The sequence below is a fragment of the Poecilia formosa genome, unplaced genomic scaffold (assembly GCF_000485575.1).
Source record: "Poecilia formosa unplaced genomic scaffold, Poecilia_formosa-5.1.2 Scaffold148, whole genome shotgun sequence".
Taxonomy (NCBI): domain Eukaryota; kingdom Metazoa; phylum Chordata; class Actinopteri; order Cyprinodontiformes; family Poeciliidae; genus Poecilia; species Poecilia formosa.
Window position 1 is genome coordinate 828,666 of NW_006800087.1, and position 18,182 is coordinate 846,847.

Below are 18,182 nucleotides of genomic sequence, written 5' to 3' on the forward strand. Positions count from 1 at the left end.
AACAACAAATAATAATAATAATAATAATAATAATAATAATAATAATAATAATAATAATAATAAAAACAGCCAAAAATATTTAGTTTAGTGTTGGACTATAACAAATTACTCAGATAAACAGAGGACTACTCATAGCTGTGCAATGGGACACTGCTTACATATTCAGTTATATTTTATACATTTTAATATTAATGGAAAGGTAACAAATGTAATATATTTGTGTAATTTATTAATTCACTGAAAAAATACATTTTTAGATTACACATAGACATAAGCCTGAAATCTTTATGTCTGTTAATAAAGATGATAGTCCGTTTTCAAAAGGGACTGTTCTGACAAGCACGCCAGAATGCATATTCTAATTTAATGAATGTGATTAAATTAAATGTGAAGTACCTGAAAATAAAAAAAGCAGTATTTTTACAATGTTTAATATACGACATTTTAAAGGATTAAGATGTATAAGGGATATTAGATAGTTGGTGAAAACATGCAAGACATGAACAATAAAACATATATAAACCCTTTCAGCGGTACTACTACTACTACTACTGCTACTACTACTAGTAGTAGTACCACTACTAAAGATGATATTAAAAAAGTTAAATTGCAATTTTTTTTACATTACCTTCTTTATTGTTTTCTATATTTATTTATTTCGCGTAATTTGTACAAAAATAATCACAAATCATTAAACAGCTGGCGCTCGCGGCTGGGTTTGTCCGCGCTGAGCTGCCGTACTGCGGCTTCCCCAGCGCTAGTAGCCGCTGCTCGGCTTTCTCCTCTCTGGTGAAATTATTCCGCAGGCTTCATGTAGGGACGTAAACATGTCTTTGGTGGGAGGCAGTTCGAGAGGTTTTTATTTCAACACAGTGCTGTCTCTGGCCCGCTCGCTCGCTGCCCACAGACCTGCCACTTTGGAAAAGGTGAGAAAAAAGAAAAACGAACGTTAGTCGAGTTGGTCAGAATGATCAGGGCTGGCGTTCAGGGTTTCGCTTCCGCACAGGCGGTGTCTTTTTATTTTGACCACAGACCTGTCAGCAGAGCTAATATTTGACGGTTCTGTCAGCGTCGGTGATTAGGAGTAACTATTGCGGGGTTTTCTTGTCTGTATTTTTATATAACGTTTGAGAAAGGGGTGGGATGTAGATGGAAACACTGTCAGTGCTGGTGAGTTATTTACTGCATCACAATGGCAGAGCAGTCCGACTGGATGAATGCTGCAGTCTAACAGGTTTACAGATCATTGACAAAAGCTCACTCCTTATAGAATTACTGACCTGTTCTTTAGAGGAGATCAAATATCGACGTTTATTTATGATTTTTTTTCTTTCATGTTGTAAAATAAGTCCAACATGTTGAGCCAGGAGTCCATACGTTGTCAATTAAATTATTTTATTTTTCAGCTTCGAGTTCCAGTGACACGTTTACATTTTGCCATGGGCATCGATGTCATACTAAATTAAATAAGTTTTCACCTTTGTAGACATCTCTATCAATTTTGACTGGATATTTGATCACTCTTCTTATCAGTGATCATGATTAGATATTTTGATTTCTTGTATCCCACAAAATTTAAGTATATTCTACAAAGTCAAGGGCATTCTGTTCGCTTAATATTATATGGTCCTAGCTTTAAAAGCCTCAGCATAGCTGTTCCAAACATCCCTCTTGTTATTCTGGCCAAATAGCTTAATCTTTTTCTCATCCAGTCATAAAATGTTTCCCACAAAAATAAATTTGCTTGTCCCTCTGGGCTACAAAGTTCAGTTGTCTGTTTTATAGCAGGAGCTTCTTTCTACCAAGAGCTGTGTGTAAATATCCTGCCAGGATTATTCCAGAAGCGTGCTGGTAAAAGCATGTGGTTTCCCTTTAACTAGCAAAAGGTTTATTCAAATATTAATCAGAGGTGTGTGTTTGAGCCTTTATTACGTCTAAGCTGTTAAACTTGAGCATCCAATTGTCGTTTTCACAATTCTTAGTAGTTGTGTCTTGTATAACTATTCCATCCTAGAAAATAAAAGTTTAAATATATCTCTGAAAGCTCAAATGATGTATTAGTCACGCAGATGATGAGTGTTTGTAAACTTTAGAGTGGATATGTATTTAAGATGATATGGTAAACGGATAAGGCTACAGATAGTAAACCAGTTTAGGTTGTGTGTTCTTAGAAAGCACAAGATATGAAAGTTTTCTTGCAGTTAATTGGTCAGTTTCTAATATTGATAAAGTGTAATGCAATTACTGAAAAATAGGAAATTTTAATCAAACACTGCATCAAACACTGGTTTGATGATTAAATTATTAGGTTTGATATCAATTTTAGTATCACTGCACAAAAAGAACATTCAAAATCTTATATTTTTTTGGTTATTAAATACTCCACCCTATAGCATTCTTTTGAGTAGCTAATGCAGTATCATATCCAGAAGTGTGGATTTTGGATTTTCACCAATATCTTGTTTTAATGATAAAGCTCTGTTTGAAGTCCTCTCCTGCACATCTAAAGGGCAGGCATTATGTAAAATGGACTTTTTTGGGCTTTACATCAGGTTACAATGCTGCTTTCTCATTAAAAACATACCTGGAGTGTTGCTTTGATTCTTTCATGCCTGTTTGAGAAATCCTTGAATGACCTGCAGCAGCCATTCAGGGGTGCCTAAGCACTTTCTCATACAAAGCGCCACCTATTTCCAGCCGAGCTTCCGGCTCACAGAGCACCCCACCCCCACACATTTCCCACTCAGCTCTTCCAGACTAGCGGCAGCAGCAATTAGCAGTGGAACTGTATGTCTTCATAGCTCATACAAACTATTGTTCAGTCCACTGCTCTAAGAATGGTTGCAAATGGCATCGTGGAGGAGCATTTTTGTGAGGATGTGCGGAAGGCGCAGCGTTGGACAGCATAGGTGTTCTTAAAGAGACAGATGGCAATTTCCAAGCATCAAATTCTAAGTGAAATTTCTTTTAAGTCATGTTTGATATACGCAACATTTCCATAACAACTGAAGGTAACATAGTTACTTGATTTTGCTCTAAAATGACACCATGTGCCTAGAAAATATTTGATACTCGCTGTTCAAGATATTCTCAGTACTTACTCTCTACTTCTGTTCTTCATTTTTTTAAAAAATGATCCACAATCATGGTTGTTCAAGTTCTTATATTCCTGCCTTTTCTTTTTCTTTTTTTATCACAAACTTTATGTGATAAACTTTAATGACAAAACATATTATAAAACTTCTGGACTTTCCAACTTTCCTAGTTCTCTTGTATAGCTGTCTGTGGTCAGGTGGTGTATGTTTTAAATTTAAATTCATTTGTTGTTCTCTTTTAGGTCCAGAAGCTGCAATGTATGTGTCCAGTAGAAGTGCGTGGTGTGTTCACTTTAGATGTGCGGCGCAGAGATGCAGTTATTGCGCTCTCTGTGTTTCTGGTGGAGTCTGGCCTACAGGTAGGTGTTGCCTCGTGTTGCCTTAGCAGAGTAGTTTCACTTTATGTTCAGGTCTTACTTACGTTTAAACCAGTAGGTCCATAAGCAGCATGTTTCACTCCTTTCAGACATAAAGAGATATAAATTTTATCATGAAAACATTTAAAGTACAAAAAATATTGGTACGTTTTAGCATGGTAAATCCCAAATAGCACAACTGGTAATCTAATACAAACAAGTAATGCTTTACTTTTATGTTGTTTTCATTTTTTGTTTAAAGAAAAATGCATTCACTTTAACGTTTAACAACTAACTATCAGTCAACTTCTGGCTTCTACTCTCTCACAAGACTCCACATTATGCATATCACTTTTATAAGCTTATTCTCATAATCGCTTTAAGAAGGTGATTAGACATTCAGCTGGCCCTGTAAGCCTCCAAACTCATCACACTCTGACACTCTTCCTTACCCTGTGAGATGATAGCTTAACTTTCACCTTACTGTTGTTTAAATACTAGATCCCAGATCGGATGTTTGATTTTAAGCCTGCCTCATAAATATGAGCTGTCAGAACTTTCTTGGTAAACTAAGGTACTCCCTTGTGGGTTTGTTTGTGATGTGTAATGATTTGCTTTTCTCCCACAGCACAAAGACATGATTGTTCCCTACTTGCTGAGCCTATTGAAAGGCCTTCCACGGGTCCAGTGGATCGAAGAAGGGTTGGGAAAGAAAGAAAAGGGTATGTGAAATCCTCTTACCTTTGATTTACAGCAACCTCCACTGCAGCAGAGCGCCAAGAGAACATTTTTGCTTTACAAGTACAAGTAGAACTCCTTTTAGAAGACACTTCCAGGCAGTGATCTTAATGTGTCTGATGTCGGCTGGTTAAAGTTAAAGTCCACCCACTCCTGGCTGGCTCTGGCTCAGTTTCTACCTATGCATCATCATTTTGTTGCAGCCCACTTCCGTTTTAAACCTGTAAATAAACTACTTTGTACTCTTTAACTCTCTTTAACTATTTCAGTCAGTTTACTATTGTTGGCAGGTAAGTATTTCAGTGATTTATGGCCATAAATGCTGAGAAAACATTTCAGAAAGAGCTTAGCTTAGACAATCGACACTTATGACATATGACAGACTTCCGATCAAATCAAAATAACTCAGTGACTTCTTACTGGTATATCTACAGTGTACTATGAGTAAATTATTATCTACATGCATGAATTGAGTTTTATTTAATCTGAAAAGCAACAGTGATCAGAACTACAGGAGGGAAAATAACCTTCTAGTTAGATTTCTGCGTTTCGAATGGAGGAAGGACAGAAAATAGAGCAGAGTTTGGGAGTAGGTGGGACTAGCACTCCATTAAAACCAGTGGTGCTCTGGTCATTTATTGTTTTCTTTAGACCATCATGTCATACTGTATGTAAGCTCAGATTAGATGCCTTGAAGTTTCTCTACTAAAACAGATGTTGCTGCTATTTGTTATATATTACACAATATGTTATGTAATATATCTGAGCAGCTAGAAACTGTCTCCTATAAGGAACTTGTATTCACCCATCATATTCATAATTTTCTTTCTGTCTTTTAATCTTGTTGATTTTTATGTACAATATATATTTATGACTTTTTTGTTTCTCTTTCTTGCTTTTCAGATTTTCTCCCACTTGCAGAAAACTTCAGTTTTTGTCTAGTAACAATTTTATCAGATGTGGCTCAGAGAGACCCCGGGTCCCGACTGGATGTCAGTTCAAAATGAAGTGGTTGTTTATGATTTTTGACTCCAGGTTATAATTTTTACAAGTGTTAACATATTATTTGTTACCTTCTCTGCAGATCTTAAGCACAATTCTGGAAGTCATGCGGGTATTTCAGGACATAGTCCAAAACCCTGATAATCATGACAAAGGTGCATACACAAGTTCCACAAAAACAACAACAATATGTTAGTGTTTCTGAAAAACAAAGCTTTAAGGGCGCCTTTGTTTTCTGCAGTTTTCCTGTGCAGGTACATTATCCCCAGTCTGCTCGGCATGACTCGAGCCTTCGGCCGCTACAGCCAAACAGAAGAAGCCCTGCTGTCCAAGTTGTTCCGCAAAGATTTGCCTCAGATCAGCTGCCAGATCACGGAGGAAAATGAAAGCGTGCGACGCAGATCCTTCAACGACTTTCGTTCCATCATGCCGTCTGCACTGCTGTCAGTGGTTCAGGGCAACACTGTGAACAGACGCTCAACGTGCGGCTTGGATTCCTCTGTTCAGGTTGGTGTGCGTTGTGATAGAAAGTTGGTGATATTCATGAAAAACTTTATTTTCAAAAAGTTTAACATGTTTGCACAGCTTTGGCATTCTTGTATCCTGTGTGACTTGATTACTGTTAAATTCGAATTGGTTAATTCATAAATGACTTAAATTTTCCTGATTTATGAAGTGTCTTTTAATTTGCTTTGTGATAGACCCTTACAGACCCAGCAGGCCAGTCACCTTGTTCTCCCACGTCTCGTAGCCTACATAACTTTGAAGGTAAAAGTTAAGTATCTCCATTCGTCATGATATGAGCGTTTCATATCAGTCAATATCGATCATTTTTGATTAGTTTTTTGTTTTGAATACCTGAAATACTGTCGACCTGACATGACCTTTCCTGTTTCACTCTACTCTGTTGTTTTCTAATTTTAACCAGTTATGACACAGAGTGGAGAAATCTGGTCTCTTGGTCTTCTTGGTTAAATATTGTTCTCCAACAAACCTAAGAGGCCTTCAAAGAGCAGCTAGACTTATGCTGAGTCAGTCGTATATCAAACTAGACTTTTGGAAGTATTTGATTCCCCTATTTTTTTTTCCTTCAAGAAAATCAGAGAGATGGGGGATGTGTATATATACATTTGACATATTTAGATTTTGGTTTGTTAAAATAATAATTAAAGCCATCTTCTACTTCTGAAGACTGAAGTGAATTAGGATGAATCTGACTGACCTTAAAACTTATGCTCTACTTTGTGTTGGTCTATCATATAAAATATAAATAAAATGCCCTGTTTGATTTTATTCTGTTATAACATTTGAAAAAAGTTTAAGGGGTATAAATACTTTTACAATGCACTTTGTTTATGAGCTGTGGGGGTTTATGTTAATATTTATAATGTTTACTCAGAGAAAACTGTGGTTTGACAAAACTGCCTTCAATAAATGCATTTAAATTAGTAACTACTGTTTCTTGTTTTATATTATTTAGGTAATGCTTATCTTATTGCTTCTACTAATCATTTTATGTTTCTGATTTTTCTTTTCCACAGTTGCTGTCCCAGACAGCAGCTTGGTAGAGCCTGACTACTATTTCACTACAGTCAGCTCCAGTTTCTCAATGTCTCCTCTTTTTATGGGTGCCAGTGAAAGTGAGGTGGAGATTCCTCTTGAGCTGCTCCAACAGCTCCTCAGCTTGGTGCAGTAGCTTTTTTTTATTTTTATTTTTTTTACATTTGCTTCTGCTGATTTCCATTCTGCAAATTTGAGCAAATCTTGTTGGTTTACAGGTGAAAAACTTTGTTTCCGACGCTTTATTGAAGACTCTGGACACCACTATGACCGAAGTTACAGAGGTGATTAGATAAAAGCAATTTGTTTAGAATATTAGCAGAGTGCAAATATAAATATCACTTTGTATCAGTGGAATAATTTCTTTATTGCTTTCTTCCTTTTTCACTTTTAAAGTCTAATAATGGAATCAACCTGTATTACAAAACCTTCAGTGACTCCCTGTATGTGTGTGTGTTCAAAATGCTGCGAGACACACTCTACAACTTAAAAGGTAACACATTGTTCTTTTTATGTACTAAAGCTCTTTAGTGGTACATTTACTACTGTATCAAGCTGCCATGTTGTATTTCCAGCCTTGCAGCCTGCATTTGTGCGGGAAGTGCACGACTTTGTCCTGGAGCAGTTTAGCAGCAGCCTGTCGGAGCTGCAGCGGGTGCTTCACGATACGGCGGGGTTGCCCGGGGAACAGAGCTTGCTCAAGCTTCGATGCCAAGCCAATGCTGCCTGTGTGGATCTCATGGTGTGGGCCATCAAAGATGAGCAAGGTAATCCGTCGGAGCAGAACTCTATCAGAGAGGAGCTGGATAGTTTTATTCTTCTAGATGTGTCATTTTGGCTGTTTTTTTTCTCTTTCCAGGAGCTGAGAATTTGTGCACCAAACTATCAGAAAAGCTTCAGTCAAAAACTTCCAGCAAAGTTATTATTGCTCACATGCCCCTGCTCATTTGTTGCTTGCAGGTTTGTATATAGACAAAATACATACAGAGTAAGAGCAATATGGCACACAAAGTACTAGTCATTGGATGAGAGCTGGTCATTTACATTGCTTTGGTTTGTCTTGTCCGCTCTCCCAGGGTCTTGGACGTCTTTGTGAAAGGTTTCCGGTTGTTGCCCACTCTGCATCGACTTCTTTGAAGGATTTTCTGGTCATTCCTTCCCCGGTTCTTACTAAGCTCTACAAATATCACAGCCAATGCAGCACAGGTACACACCGTACACACAGACTGTTTCAGATCCAGCTTCTTCCTGACCTCAGACTTTTCAGGATTAATGTTTGATTAACTAACATGGAAATTTACAGAACTCTTAATAATTATTGGCAGTGAAGATGTGTCAAAAAAAACAAACAAAACACAACACTCCTCCAAAAAAAACAGGTTATCCCATTTCAAAGGGAACACCCTGACTTACAGTGCCAGTTGGAACTTGACATCCACCATCACAGGTTTGAGTATCTTCAACTTTAGTGTTTCAGCGATGCGTTTAAACCACTATTTTTTCCAGAGTGGACTGATTATACAGCATGTTGTCCTCCACTGTGGCCTTTAATATAAATGTAGCGTTAAGCCTCATATACAAAAATATTACTTTGAAAGTTTTTGAAAAATTCAGTTCTTAGTTAATGTACATTTATTCACTTGGGTAAAAAATACTACAGCAAATAAAACACCTAAACATAATGACTTTTGTTATGTGTTGATTTGGCCTTATGTTTTGGATCAATATCCTGCAAAAAGAATCAAAATACAACACATTTTAGGTTTTCTGTCACAGTCCACCTGTTGTTTTTTTGTTTAAAATGTCCTGGTATTTCAAAGACTTCATATTGTCATGTCTTTCTAACAAGATTCCTAAGATCTTTAGGGGAGAAACAGACCCTCCTCTGTACTGTTATTCTTTACAACATTATTTTGTGTTTTACTCAGAGCCCACCTGGAGTGTTGCTCCTGAAAAGCCTAAAACCTTTATATCATTTGACCATAGACTCAATTAAACCCTACTAGTGTTAAGCTAACACCATGTTTGTAATTGTAATGGAAGGACAGAAAAGGTTGTTTTCTGGCAGGCCTCCCAGACACATTTTTGGTTTGTTGTGGTGGAAACAAGGCGAACTCCAAGATAGCACGTTTTTGCTGCAAGTCTCAGACAGGTTGTTTTGGATTTTATTTAACCTCTCTCCATCCTTCCCACTGTTTGCGGAAGAAAAACAAACTCGGGTCCTCGTCCAGTCTTGCTCGTCTTGTTCCAGTTGTTTTAAACTTTCAATTATTACTCTGATGTTCACTGCGGGCAAGTTTAGGCAAGTAACTGTCTAGTTACTGCCTTTCCCTGTCTTGATGAGATTAAAACCTACCCGCCTTCCCTGAATGGGATTGTTTTTCTAGTGTTTTCTCTTCTGAAGAGTGGCTAGGTGAAATGTGCCTTGGTGTTGCATCATATCTATACCTCAGGAAAACAGAGTAATGGATTACTAATTTATAGTTCCTAGGCTTACTGATCATCTGCGAAGAGATAATTATAGATTAAAAACTTCCTCCATAAGATTTATTTTGTGAGATTGTTTGTGATGCCAGTATTTTTAGTGAAAATTTAAAAGTTGAATCCTACATTTTTTTTTATGTCAGATTATGCTGCTACACTACAGCAAAATAATTTATGTATTTATAGGATTTAGGTCAGGAGGGTGCTGTATAATATTTCTGTGCGTAGCATAAAACAACACACTAAAAGCTTTAGAGGTCCAGTTTATGAAATACAAAAGTCTTGGCTGAAAGCGAAGAGGATAAATTAGTCTGACTAATTACACATTGACATACAGACAGCACCAGTCACAGTTTTAATGGTCATCCACCATTGATCTGAACAGTTACAGATTCAGTACATTTCAGGTTACAGATTTGATTTTGCCTGTACTATCTGCACAGCCTGGTTACTGATAGTTTACCTCTTACATTTAACACCCGTTGTTTTCTTTAGGCACAGGAGAAATTAGGATAAATGTGACGAATGAGTATAGTCAGTCAACCGTCAACTTGTTCACAAATAAAAGAGACCAGCCCTCCATGTACGAGCAGCTCAGAGACATTTCCATCGATAACATCTGCAGGTAAAATGAAAACACACCAGGCACATCTGAGAGTTGAACTTCTGAGGGTTTTTTTTGTTTTTTTGTCAGTGTTCACTCTGTTTGTTCTTCCCCCTCAGATGTCTCCAAGCCGGTTTGACGATGGACCACGTGATCGTAGAGGCCTTTTTAGCAAGTCTCTCCAACCGTCTGTACATTTCACAGGAGAATGACAAGTGAGCTGCATCTCTAGCAGGAAGTTTAGGAAATCTGGTTTAGTCACCCAGAATACATTCAAATGAAGGTGACTCAGAGGAATGGCTTTAAAAATATAACTTTTGCCTCTCTCAGGGATGCTCATCTAATTCCAGAGCACACCATCAAAGCGCTGGGTCATATTGCAGTCGCTCTCAGAGACACTCCTAAAGTCATGGAGCACATCTTACAAATCCTTCAACAAAAGTTCTGCCAGCCTCCTTCCCAGCTGGACGTGCTCATCATAGACCAACTGGGCTGCATGGTCATCACAGGGAATGTGAGTCCAAAGTGATCATACAGCTCTACACCAGATTCAATCTATTTAGGATTAGAGGGAATATAAAAAGTTTAGATTAATTAATGTAAAAGTGCATGGAGTTTCAACATGTGTGTTTGGTGGCAGAGGAGGAAGATCATATATTGTCACAAGATGGACTTGAGTATTGCTATTCCTGTGCATCTGGTGGGTGTTATCTAATCGCTCACCCGTTGAATATGTGACACACCAGCTGGTTTTTAATAGGGTATCTTGTGATAACCAGCCAGTGTTGATGGTGATGAACTACATTTAGGAGTTTAAAATAGATCTGCGGTTCACTGATTAGCATGTTATCTCTTCTCTTTTCTTCTAGCCGTACATCTACCAGGAGGTGTGGAATCTGTTTCAGCAGATCAGCGTGAAAGCCAGTTCTGTGGTTTACTCAGCCACCAAAGACTACAGAGATCATGGCTACAGGTCAGGACGCATCATAAAAATATTTTTGTATCATGTTCCTGATATTTTAGTATCAGATTTTATTATTTTAGTATCAGATTTTATTTGCCAATGTGTTGGATACTAAAATTTCCCCAGTCACCTAGAAGAGGCCCCTCTCAGTGTAAAGTACTCCAAATTAAATTTCCTCAAAGAACGTGATATCAAGGATTACATTTCATGGCTTTACCATCATCCAATGTTTCCAGTCTCTCACTGGAGAACTGTTTGTTCTTCTTTTTATATGAAATACTTTAACTTTCCACTACTTGTCCTCTGAATGCAGAGGTCTTTCAGTTTAGGTATTGTGTAAGAAAATCTTTTAAAAAAAATGAAAACCAGATTAAACTGTATTATGATTTTAATGAGGGAAGAGCTTTTTTTCCTTTTAAATTCTCAAATTGGAGGTTTATCGTTTGCCATTAAACTTCTTCTTTGGCCTCTCAAGAAACTTGAAACAGTAACTTCATTATGTTTTTAACTAAGGGACAGTTTGTAATTTTAGCCCTAAATAATGTATGTTTATGTAGACTTTAGCTTGTTCTCAGGCGTTTTTTCATCTATCCAACCTTTTTCCCTTCAAGGCATTGCTCTCTGGCTGTGATCAATGCTTTAGCAAACATCGCAGCCAACCTGCAGGGGGAGCAACTGGTGGACGAGCTGCTGATGAACCTTTTAGAGCTTTTTGTCCAACTGGGACTGGAAGGAAAAAGAGCAAGTGAAAGGGCCTCTGACAAGGGAACAGCACTGAAGGTGTGTGCACCACTGCCTCAGCATCCAAACACAAAAGGAAAATACACTTTGCTTTTTTATGTCAATAATTTCTTTCTCTCTGTAGGCATCCAGCAGTGCTGGGAACCTTGGAGTTCTTATTCCAGTCATAGCTGTGGTAAGTAAGTGCTTAGAGACGGTTGGTATTCAGATTGTTTTAACTTAATTCCCAAAGTAAAATTTTTTACTTTAACTTAAAGAAAAAGAAAAATAACAACAATCAAAAACAATAAACAACAAAATCAATCTCATGACTGCAGCCGTTTTAAATTCAAGGTGTCAAAAATCAATTAACATCAAAAGTTTAGAAAGGAATCAATACTAAGATTTATGACTAAATATGTATTATTTTCAAGCTTTATGAATTTCTAAATGGGGGAAAATAATAATTAAAAAATCATGTAAGAGATAATTTCTTGAGTAAGACTGAGGCAAACATATTTTGAGCAGAGCAGCCTCTGACCGGGTAATAAAAACATTGATATGTTGGGGATTGTGAGCATAAATTTGCATGTGTAGGAAGAATATTAAAGTTCTGTAAGGACATTGTGGTTGTAAAATTCAATCTGATGCTTTCTTTGTGTTTTTGTATTAAAAACTGACCTACTAAATATGTTTATATCTAGCAATACTTTGTCATTATGTTAACCTCAGGAGTTTTAGGTTAGTTCAAAGTAAGTTATTAAACCAAATTTAGACACTTTTCTTCATTAAAGAAGAATTTTAACAAAAACAGATTTTATTCTCTTTTCTGGTTTTATGTATTTTATTATCTCAACATATGTGGTGTTTTTACTGTTTGTTTTAAACCTCCATGGTACAGCATTAGAGTATCTACAGAGACATAATAATGTCTGCACACTTCTCCACCCACCTTGTAAATTATAAAACATTAACAGACAGATAACAAGCGTTCAGTGAGCCAATCAAACAGACTTCGTACTTTGAGCAATTTGAAGAAGTTTGAGTGTTCATTCTGAGTCTAAATTGTTTTAGAAAAAGAAACGAGACTCCTGAGAAGTTGTTTCAGATTGTTTAGAAGATCAGTTCTGTGAGGGATTTACCACCCGGCCTATGAACACCAGGCAGTCTGTGCGGTGCTCGTAGATCAGGAACAGGAACGGATGATCCACTGTGAAGCGAATCTGAGAGGAGAGCGGCATGAACCCCACTTGAGTCAGGGCAGCAGCTTCTGTTCCCTCCTCGTTCACAGTGATGGTTCCCTGGTGCTTCAGCTGCAATAGCGCCATTAAATATTTCAGAATATAAAAAGATGGTGAAGACCGTGATGTTGGCATTGCTCTGTTTTACTCACCCAGTTCAAGGCAACTTTTTCTGAAGTCATTCCACTGAAATCTCCACTCTCCTTGAAAATGTCAGTGAGCCCCATCTCCTTCAGATTTTCAATCAGGTCATAGTTTTGCTCCAGTTTGAAGCGAGGTAACGAGACCTCGCGAGTCCTGGCAGAGACAATGGATGCTGTCGTCACAATTTAGCACAACTAAATCTGAACTATTTCCACTGAAAAGTTTATTACTCAACAGCAGTAAATATTGTGTTACCTTGCTGATATTTACCCGGTTGCTGAAGATATAAACAGTTTTACTAATCTGATAATAGATCTTCCTGTTTTTTGCATGTCTTTGCTGCACAGGCTGTTAACAGCTTATTTACTGTGACAGGACATTTCTATTAAATGTTCATACAGTTAAAGACGTTTTTGCAGCTGCTAAATTTAAATGTTCTCTTGCATTTCCAGTAAGTCCCTATTGCAGTGATTACTCAACGTCACAACTATTTCTTTCTGTCCATTTGTGAAAGGGTAAATGCAGTGATGAACTGCTTTGTAAACGGCAAATACGGTCACTTTAAATATTTGCTTGTGACCAACCTGTTTGTCATGTTCTTGAGCCACTTGTTGACAACAGTTGGTGAAATCTGCTGCTCCAGCGTCCTCATGCCAGTGATCTTCCTTGGCAAAGCAATGAGCATGCTGATGTTTCCTGTGTATGGAAGCTGAAGATAAGAAGGTTTATATGCTGGTTAGTTTATAATGGATTATTTTGTGTGCTTGTCAGACATTCTTGTTAAATATAAAGATTAGAGCTGCACAAAATATTCAATCTCCATTGTCATTGTAACAACTATTCAGGGCAATCGGTCATCATGAAGGCATCAGTCTACAAACTGTAGCTACAGTAACAGGCGAGAAAAACCAACATTGCAGCTTTTCTAGTCTCCCTACATTGTCCTCCAGCCCATTTAATTTAAGAACAGCGAAGCAGTTACTGTTGAATCCTCTTGGATTCAGACTTAAAACCAACCTGCCTTTGCCCATTTGACCTGCTCTGACTCAATTTAAAATTCCTGATGAAAAACTATTTGTTTTCACCCACTTTTGTAAAGGAGACATCTTTACTATGAAGTTATTTATTGATTTTACTTGATTGGATATTTATTGATAGAGGAGTCCTTAAGCAGTCCTGAAAATTCTGAAATTTGCTTTTAATGTTTCTTGGGCCTGGATGAGTTTGGAAAAAACTTTGCTTCTCCAGACATTTTTTTCCTTGTTGAATTTCTTCCATTTTTGTCTGAGGACAAAAATCTAATAATGCTTGATAAGTGGAGTTGTTGCTTTATCTTTGATTTGCCACATCACACCTCAATTTTAGCATTTCACTTATCAAGATTTTGTTTTTTGACTCACTGAGTGAAAACATGTGTAATATTGCGAGTGCAATAGTTGGTAGGCTATAACTGTTCAGACATCCTGCATTCATACCCTGTGACTCGATTTATTAGCTCAGTCAGATGAAGTCCCACTGTCCTTTACACCAACACCTGATCTACATCTTGGTAAAAGGCTAAAGCTCATGGAAAATGGTGGGATCATCATAACATGGCCTCATGATGATGGAGAGGAAAGAGAGTGGTGAGAAAAACATGGGTTAATAGTTGTCCTAGGAATACTCAACTAATTATCTCAATTCTCCTGATATTGTTCAGCTGTAATCTGTATAAAGCCACCCACCTGCAGGATGTCACACTCCAGCTCGTGGTCGGCAGCAGCCAGGTAGTTCCCCTTGTTCACCATCATTGGCACGCGCACGTTTGTTTTGTCATTAACTCTAAAGTTTCGGTAGTAAGTCATTTCTTTTGGGAATTTCTGCTCCCACGTCCCTGTTTGTACAAGGACCAAAGACTGTCATTGGCATTCATGCTTTGACATTACTTCATTGTAAAATTGTATTTCTCTCACCTTTGAAGTACAGGTAGTTAAGTAGCATCAGCACCATGTCTGGATCCACACTCTTAAGCGGCTCCTTGATCAGCCCTTTGGTTAGTTTTTCAATGCGCCGGTTGGCCTTGCTCAGGAACGCTGGCTCTCTGAAATCTACTGACTGCGGCTCGGCGAAATAATAGGCCTTCGTTTCGGTGCGGAAGGTTTCTTTTACTGACACGTTTTTCTTAAGGTAGACATCATTGACAGACCGGAGCGTGTACCCAAAGTTCCTCCTGAAAAGCCTGTGCGTCAACTTCCTGAACAGCTTATGGACTGTTGTGTTGTCGTAGTGATGACTAGCATTGACAAACTCTGCGAATCCCAGGGCTTTGTAGATCTGATGGTGAGTTTCAGATCCAGCACCTAAAGACATCATCCCCATGGCGATGGAGATCCCAGCAGGCGCCAGCAGGATGTTGTCAGTCTGGTTGACGTCGTTGCGGATACTTCTGTAGAGATTAAAGCCAAAGCGGGCGTTCACCATGTTGAGGCGCTGAAGGCGAGAATGACCATGGAAGAGCCGTAGGAGTCTGGCTCGGCGAATCTTCGGGTCGGACGACTCGGCAAAGATGTCGATGTCTGGGGCCGGTGTGGCTATCTCGTCGATCTCATCCCCCTCACTGAAAATGATTAAATTCATAATGCATGTTTCAAAATAAATTAAACTGGAATTTATGTCCTAAAATATACTGGTTTGAGATTGTGTATACCCCATTATTAAAGTTATTCTTAGTTAGTTATCTAACACAAACAAATCCCTTGAAACTTACATGTAATCATCACTTCCTGCGGCCAGGATCTTATCAAAGTCAATATAATCTTCATCCTCGAAGCCGTCGAAAACGAGGTCATTGGTGACGGTGTTTTCTTTGTGGAAGTCCAAAGGAATTGCCTCGACATCCACTGGACTACCTGGCTGTGAGCCTCTAGGGTTTGGATTTGGGTCATTGAAGTGAGAACTGAGCTCTTTAATGCCGGCCAGGGACGGACTGGCCAGCAAACACACCACAGAAATGACGGTGAACACCCACATCCTTAAGGCAGAGCACATAAAATGTCTAGAGCAAAACTTTTCAGTTATCTGACAAATAGGTTCTACTAAACAACAAGATAAAAAGCTAAGGATTTCTGTGTAAATTAGCAGCCTGCAAAGTGTCTTACCTTTACTGTGACTGGTGGGAAGTTTTGTGCTGATTTTGTTTGTAGGACGAAGAATTCAAAACTGAACTTTGATGTGTGCTTCTCTTGAACAAATAGACAGATCAAACAGTCCAAAAAGTCCGCTGACTGACTAAAACCTTTAACTCTTCACAGTTCATCCCTTTGTTAAAAAAAATGTTTATTCTGATTAATTATTAATTAAGTAATTTCCTCTATGCTGACATGTCCTTTTAAAACTTTTTGTCTAATTTGCAGGTCTTTGTTTGACTTGTTTCTTGCATTTAGCTGTTTGCATTGGGAAGAGTTAAACTTATTCCTCTGGAGTAGTAATTATCCTAGATTTGTCATCATTTTTAAAAATTTTTTTTCAAACTTACAGTTGACCAGGCGGCTTCCACCTATAAAGGAGGCCAAACCTCGTCTCCAAAAGCTTTTCAGGGACTTCTGGTTGTACTCTGTGGTCATGGGTTTTGCTGTGGAAGGATCAGGTGAGCAGGAGATTGACTCCTATTGCATTCATCATCTTTGCAAAACTTCAGCACTTCTGAAGGACCTAAAATAAAAAGAGTTCGCACTTACGGTTTCATATTTGGGCTTTCTTTATTGGCCATAAGTTACCAAAACCATATGAAGAGTTAATCACAAGTATTCTAGTGTCGGATATGAAGCTATCTCTCTGACAGCTGAAGTTTGGCCCCAGCTGAGTCATTAACAGGTCAAGGATCCTAAACAGAGCAGCTTATTTAGAAAAATATGGGCCAAAAAGACCAAAATCGACATATTACAAAGACCCACTCAAATTGTAAGCCTCAGTTTGATTGAAAATATGTGTTTGGATCTTTAATAAATCTGTGCAGAAAAAAGCAAAGCAATCTGTGAAAGAATTGTGGGCCAAAAGTCTTCCATGATTCCATGGTCATACAGGAGATGGGACTTGAATTTACTGTAGCTAAAGGTGGTTGTCAAAACTACTGTCATGGATATATGCTTAGTCAATGTAGGTCTATTCCATTAGTTTGTTAATACATATATATATTTTATGTGCTGTGTTTTCAGGGCTTTGGCCAGAGGAATGGTACGAAGGCGTGTGTGAAATCGCCACAAAATCTCCTCTCCTTACCTTCCCAAGTGGAGAGCCTCTTCGTTCTGAGCTGCAGTACAACTCAGCTCTGAAAAATGACACAGTGACCCCGGTACACTCTTAAATATCTACGTGCTCTAAATTTGATTAAACTGCAGCAGCAGGTTGTTGGATTGTGAACCTCTGTCTTCTAGGCCGAGTTGAGTGATCTGCGATCCACAATCATCAATCTGCTCGACCCTTCTCCTGAAGGCGCCGTCCTCATCAACAAGCTGGACTTTGCCATGTCCACCTACCTGCTCTCTGTCTACCGATTAGAATACATGAGGTCAGCTCATCTGCCTTTACACCTGTCATGTCTCCTCCTTGCTATGTTAAAATTGGTATGTGCAGTTCTTTGATAGGTTTCTTACACTTTTACTGTCAGGATGTCCCGATCCAACGATGCTGACAGGTTCCAGGTGATGTTTCGGTACTTTGAGGACAAAGCCATCCAAAAAGATAAATCTGGTGAGGGCTTAAACCACTTTAGTTCACATGTTATTTGTCGTTTATGATTAACTTCCTGTACTCAATGTTTTCCCTGTAGGAATGCTGCAGTGCATCATTTGTGTGGGTGATAAGGTATTTGATGTCTTCCTCCAGATGATGGCTGAAAAGGTAGAAGAGAGTAATCTCAGAACAGGCAAAGACTTAATTCTTCAGTTTGGGATTATGAGCATTTTTGTATTTTTTTTCTTGTTTTAGCCAAAAACTAAAGAGCATGAAGAGGAGCTGGAGCGACATGCTCAGTTCTTATTGGTCAACTTTAACCACACTCACAAGAGAATCCGCAGGGTGGCAGACAAATACCTCTCTGGTCTGGCTGAAACGTGAGTCGATTTGGTTTATATATGCTCAGATTTTTAATAAATAATTGTCTCAGCTAATTTTTGTGTCCCTTAAAAGCTTCCCTCATCTTCTGTGGAGTGGTAGAGTCCTAAAGACCATGTTGGATATTTTGCAGACACTCTCTCTGTCTTTAAGTGCTGTAAGTATTCACTAGGAGCTGATGGG

At 38.3% G+C, this 18,182-nt stretch overlaps 2 protein-coding genes across 5 annotated transcripts in view; one reads left to right on the forward strand and one right to left on the reverse strand.

Annotated features, from left to right (window-relative positions):
* Positions 1–738: 738 nt before the first annotated feature.
* pi4kab (phosphatidylinositol 4-kinase, catalytic, alpha b) overlaps positions 739–18,182 on the forward strand; it is a 32,117-nt gene continuing 14,673 nt past the window's right edge. For all 3 annotated transcript variants that reach the window (XM_007563516.2, XM_007563518.2, XM_007563517.2), the window contains exons 1-26: positions 739–926; positions 3,338–3,454; positions 4,080–4,173; positions 5,093–5,181; positions 5,274–5,346; positions 5,433–5,698; positions 5,893–5,959; positions 6,733–6,878; positions 6,970–7,035; positions 7,148–7,244; positions 7,327–7,518; positions 7,611–7,711; positions 7,828–7,957; positions 9,731–9,860; positions 9,959–10,054; positions 10,170–10,353; positions 10,709–10,812; positions 11,415–11,583; positions 11,669–11,719; positions 16,425–16,533; positions 17,102–17,238; positions 17,321–17,454; positions 17,554–17,636; positions 17,716–17,786; positions 17,874–17,998; positions 18,075–18,156. In XM_007563516.2, coding sequence (XP_007563578.1) covers positions 828–926; positions 3,338–3,454; positions 4,080–4,173; positions 5,093–5,181; positions 5,274–5,346; positions 5,433–5,698; positions 5,893–5,959; positions 6,733–6,878; positions 6,970–7,035; positions 7,148–7,244; positions 7,327–7,518; positions 7,611–7,711; positions 7,828–7,957; positions 9,731–9,860; positions 9,959–10,054; positions 10,170–10,353; positions 10,709–10,812; positions 11,415–11,583; positions 11,669–11,719; positions 16,425–16,533; positions 17,102–17,238; positions 17,321–17,454; positions 17,554–17,636; positions 17,716–17,786; positions 17,874–17,998; positions 18,075–18,156 — 3,012 coding nt within the window. In that variant the 5' untranslated portion in view covers positions 739–827. The remainder of the gene's footprint in view (positions 927–3,337; positions 3,455–4,079; positions 4,174–5,092; positions 5,182–5,273; positions 5,347–5,432; positions 5,699–5,892; positions 5,960–6,732; positions 6,879–6,969; positions 7,036–7,147; positions 7,245–7,326; positions 7,519–7,610; positions 7,712–7,827; positions 7,958–9,730; positions 9,861–9,958; positions 10,055–10,169; positions 10,354–10,708; positions 10,813–11,414; positions 11,584–11,668; positions 11,720–16,424; positions 16,534–17,101; positions 17,239–17,320; positions 17,455–17,553; positions 17,637–17,715; positions 17,787–17,873; positions 17,999–18,074; positions 18,157–18,182) is intronic.
* On the reverse strand, positions 12,354–16,152 carry serpind1 (serpin peptidase inhibitor, clade D (heparin cofactor), member 1). Of its 2 annotated transcripts, XM_007563515.2 has the most exons (7): positions 16,046–16,152; positions 15,655–15,918; positions 14,861–15,504; positions 14,633–14,781; positions 13,493–13,617; positions 12,917–13,061; positions 12,645–12,836 (listed from the first exon to the last, which is right to left on the reverse strand). In XM_007563515.2, the coding sequence occupies exons 2-7, from the start codon at positions 15,915–15,917 to the stop codon at positions 12,645–12,647; spliced, it is 1,518 nt and encodes a 505-aa protein (XP_007563577.1). In that variant the 5' UTR covers position 15,918; positions 16,046–16,152. The 2 variants fall into 2 exon arrangements, with proteins under 2 accessions (XP_007563576.1, XP_007563577.1); XM_007563514.2 differs by lacking the exon at positions 16,046–16,152 and having other exon boundaries at positions 12,354–12,836; positions 15,655–15,935.

What these genes read in the sequence shown, in the direction of transcription:
- serpind1 (XM_007563514.2), bottom strand. Translation starts at nt 15,935, where the DNA reads ATGTGCTCTGCCTTAAGGATGTGGGTGTTCACCGTCATTTCTGTGGTG. An exon ending in TAACTACCTGTACTTCAAAG is followed by an intron (nt 14,782 to 14,860) that starts GTGAGAGAAATA and finishes TTGTACAAACAG; the next exon opens with GGACGTGGGAGCAGAAATTC. An exon ending in AAAAAGTTGCCTTGAACTGG is followed by an intron (nt 12,837 to 12,916) that starts GTGAGTAAAACA and finishes GCGCTATTGCAG; the next exon opens with CTGAAGCACCAGGGAACCAT.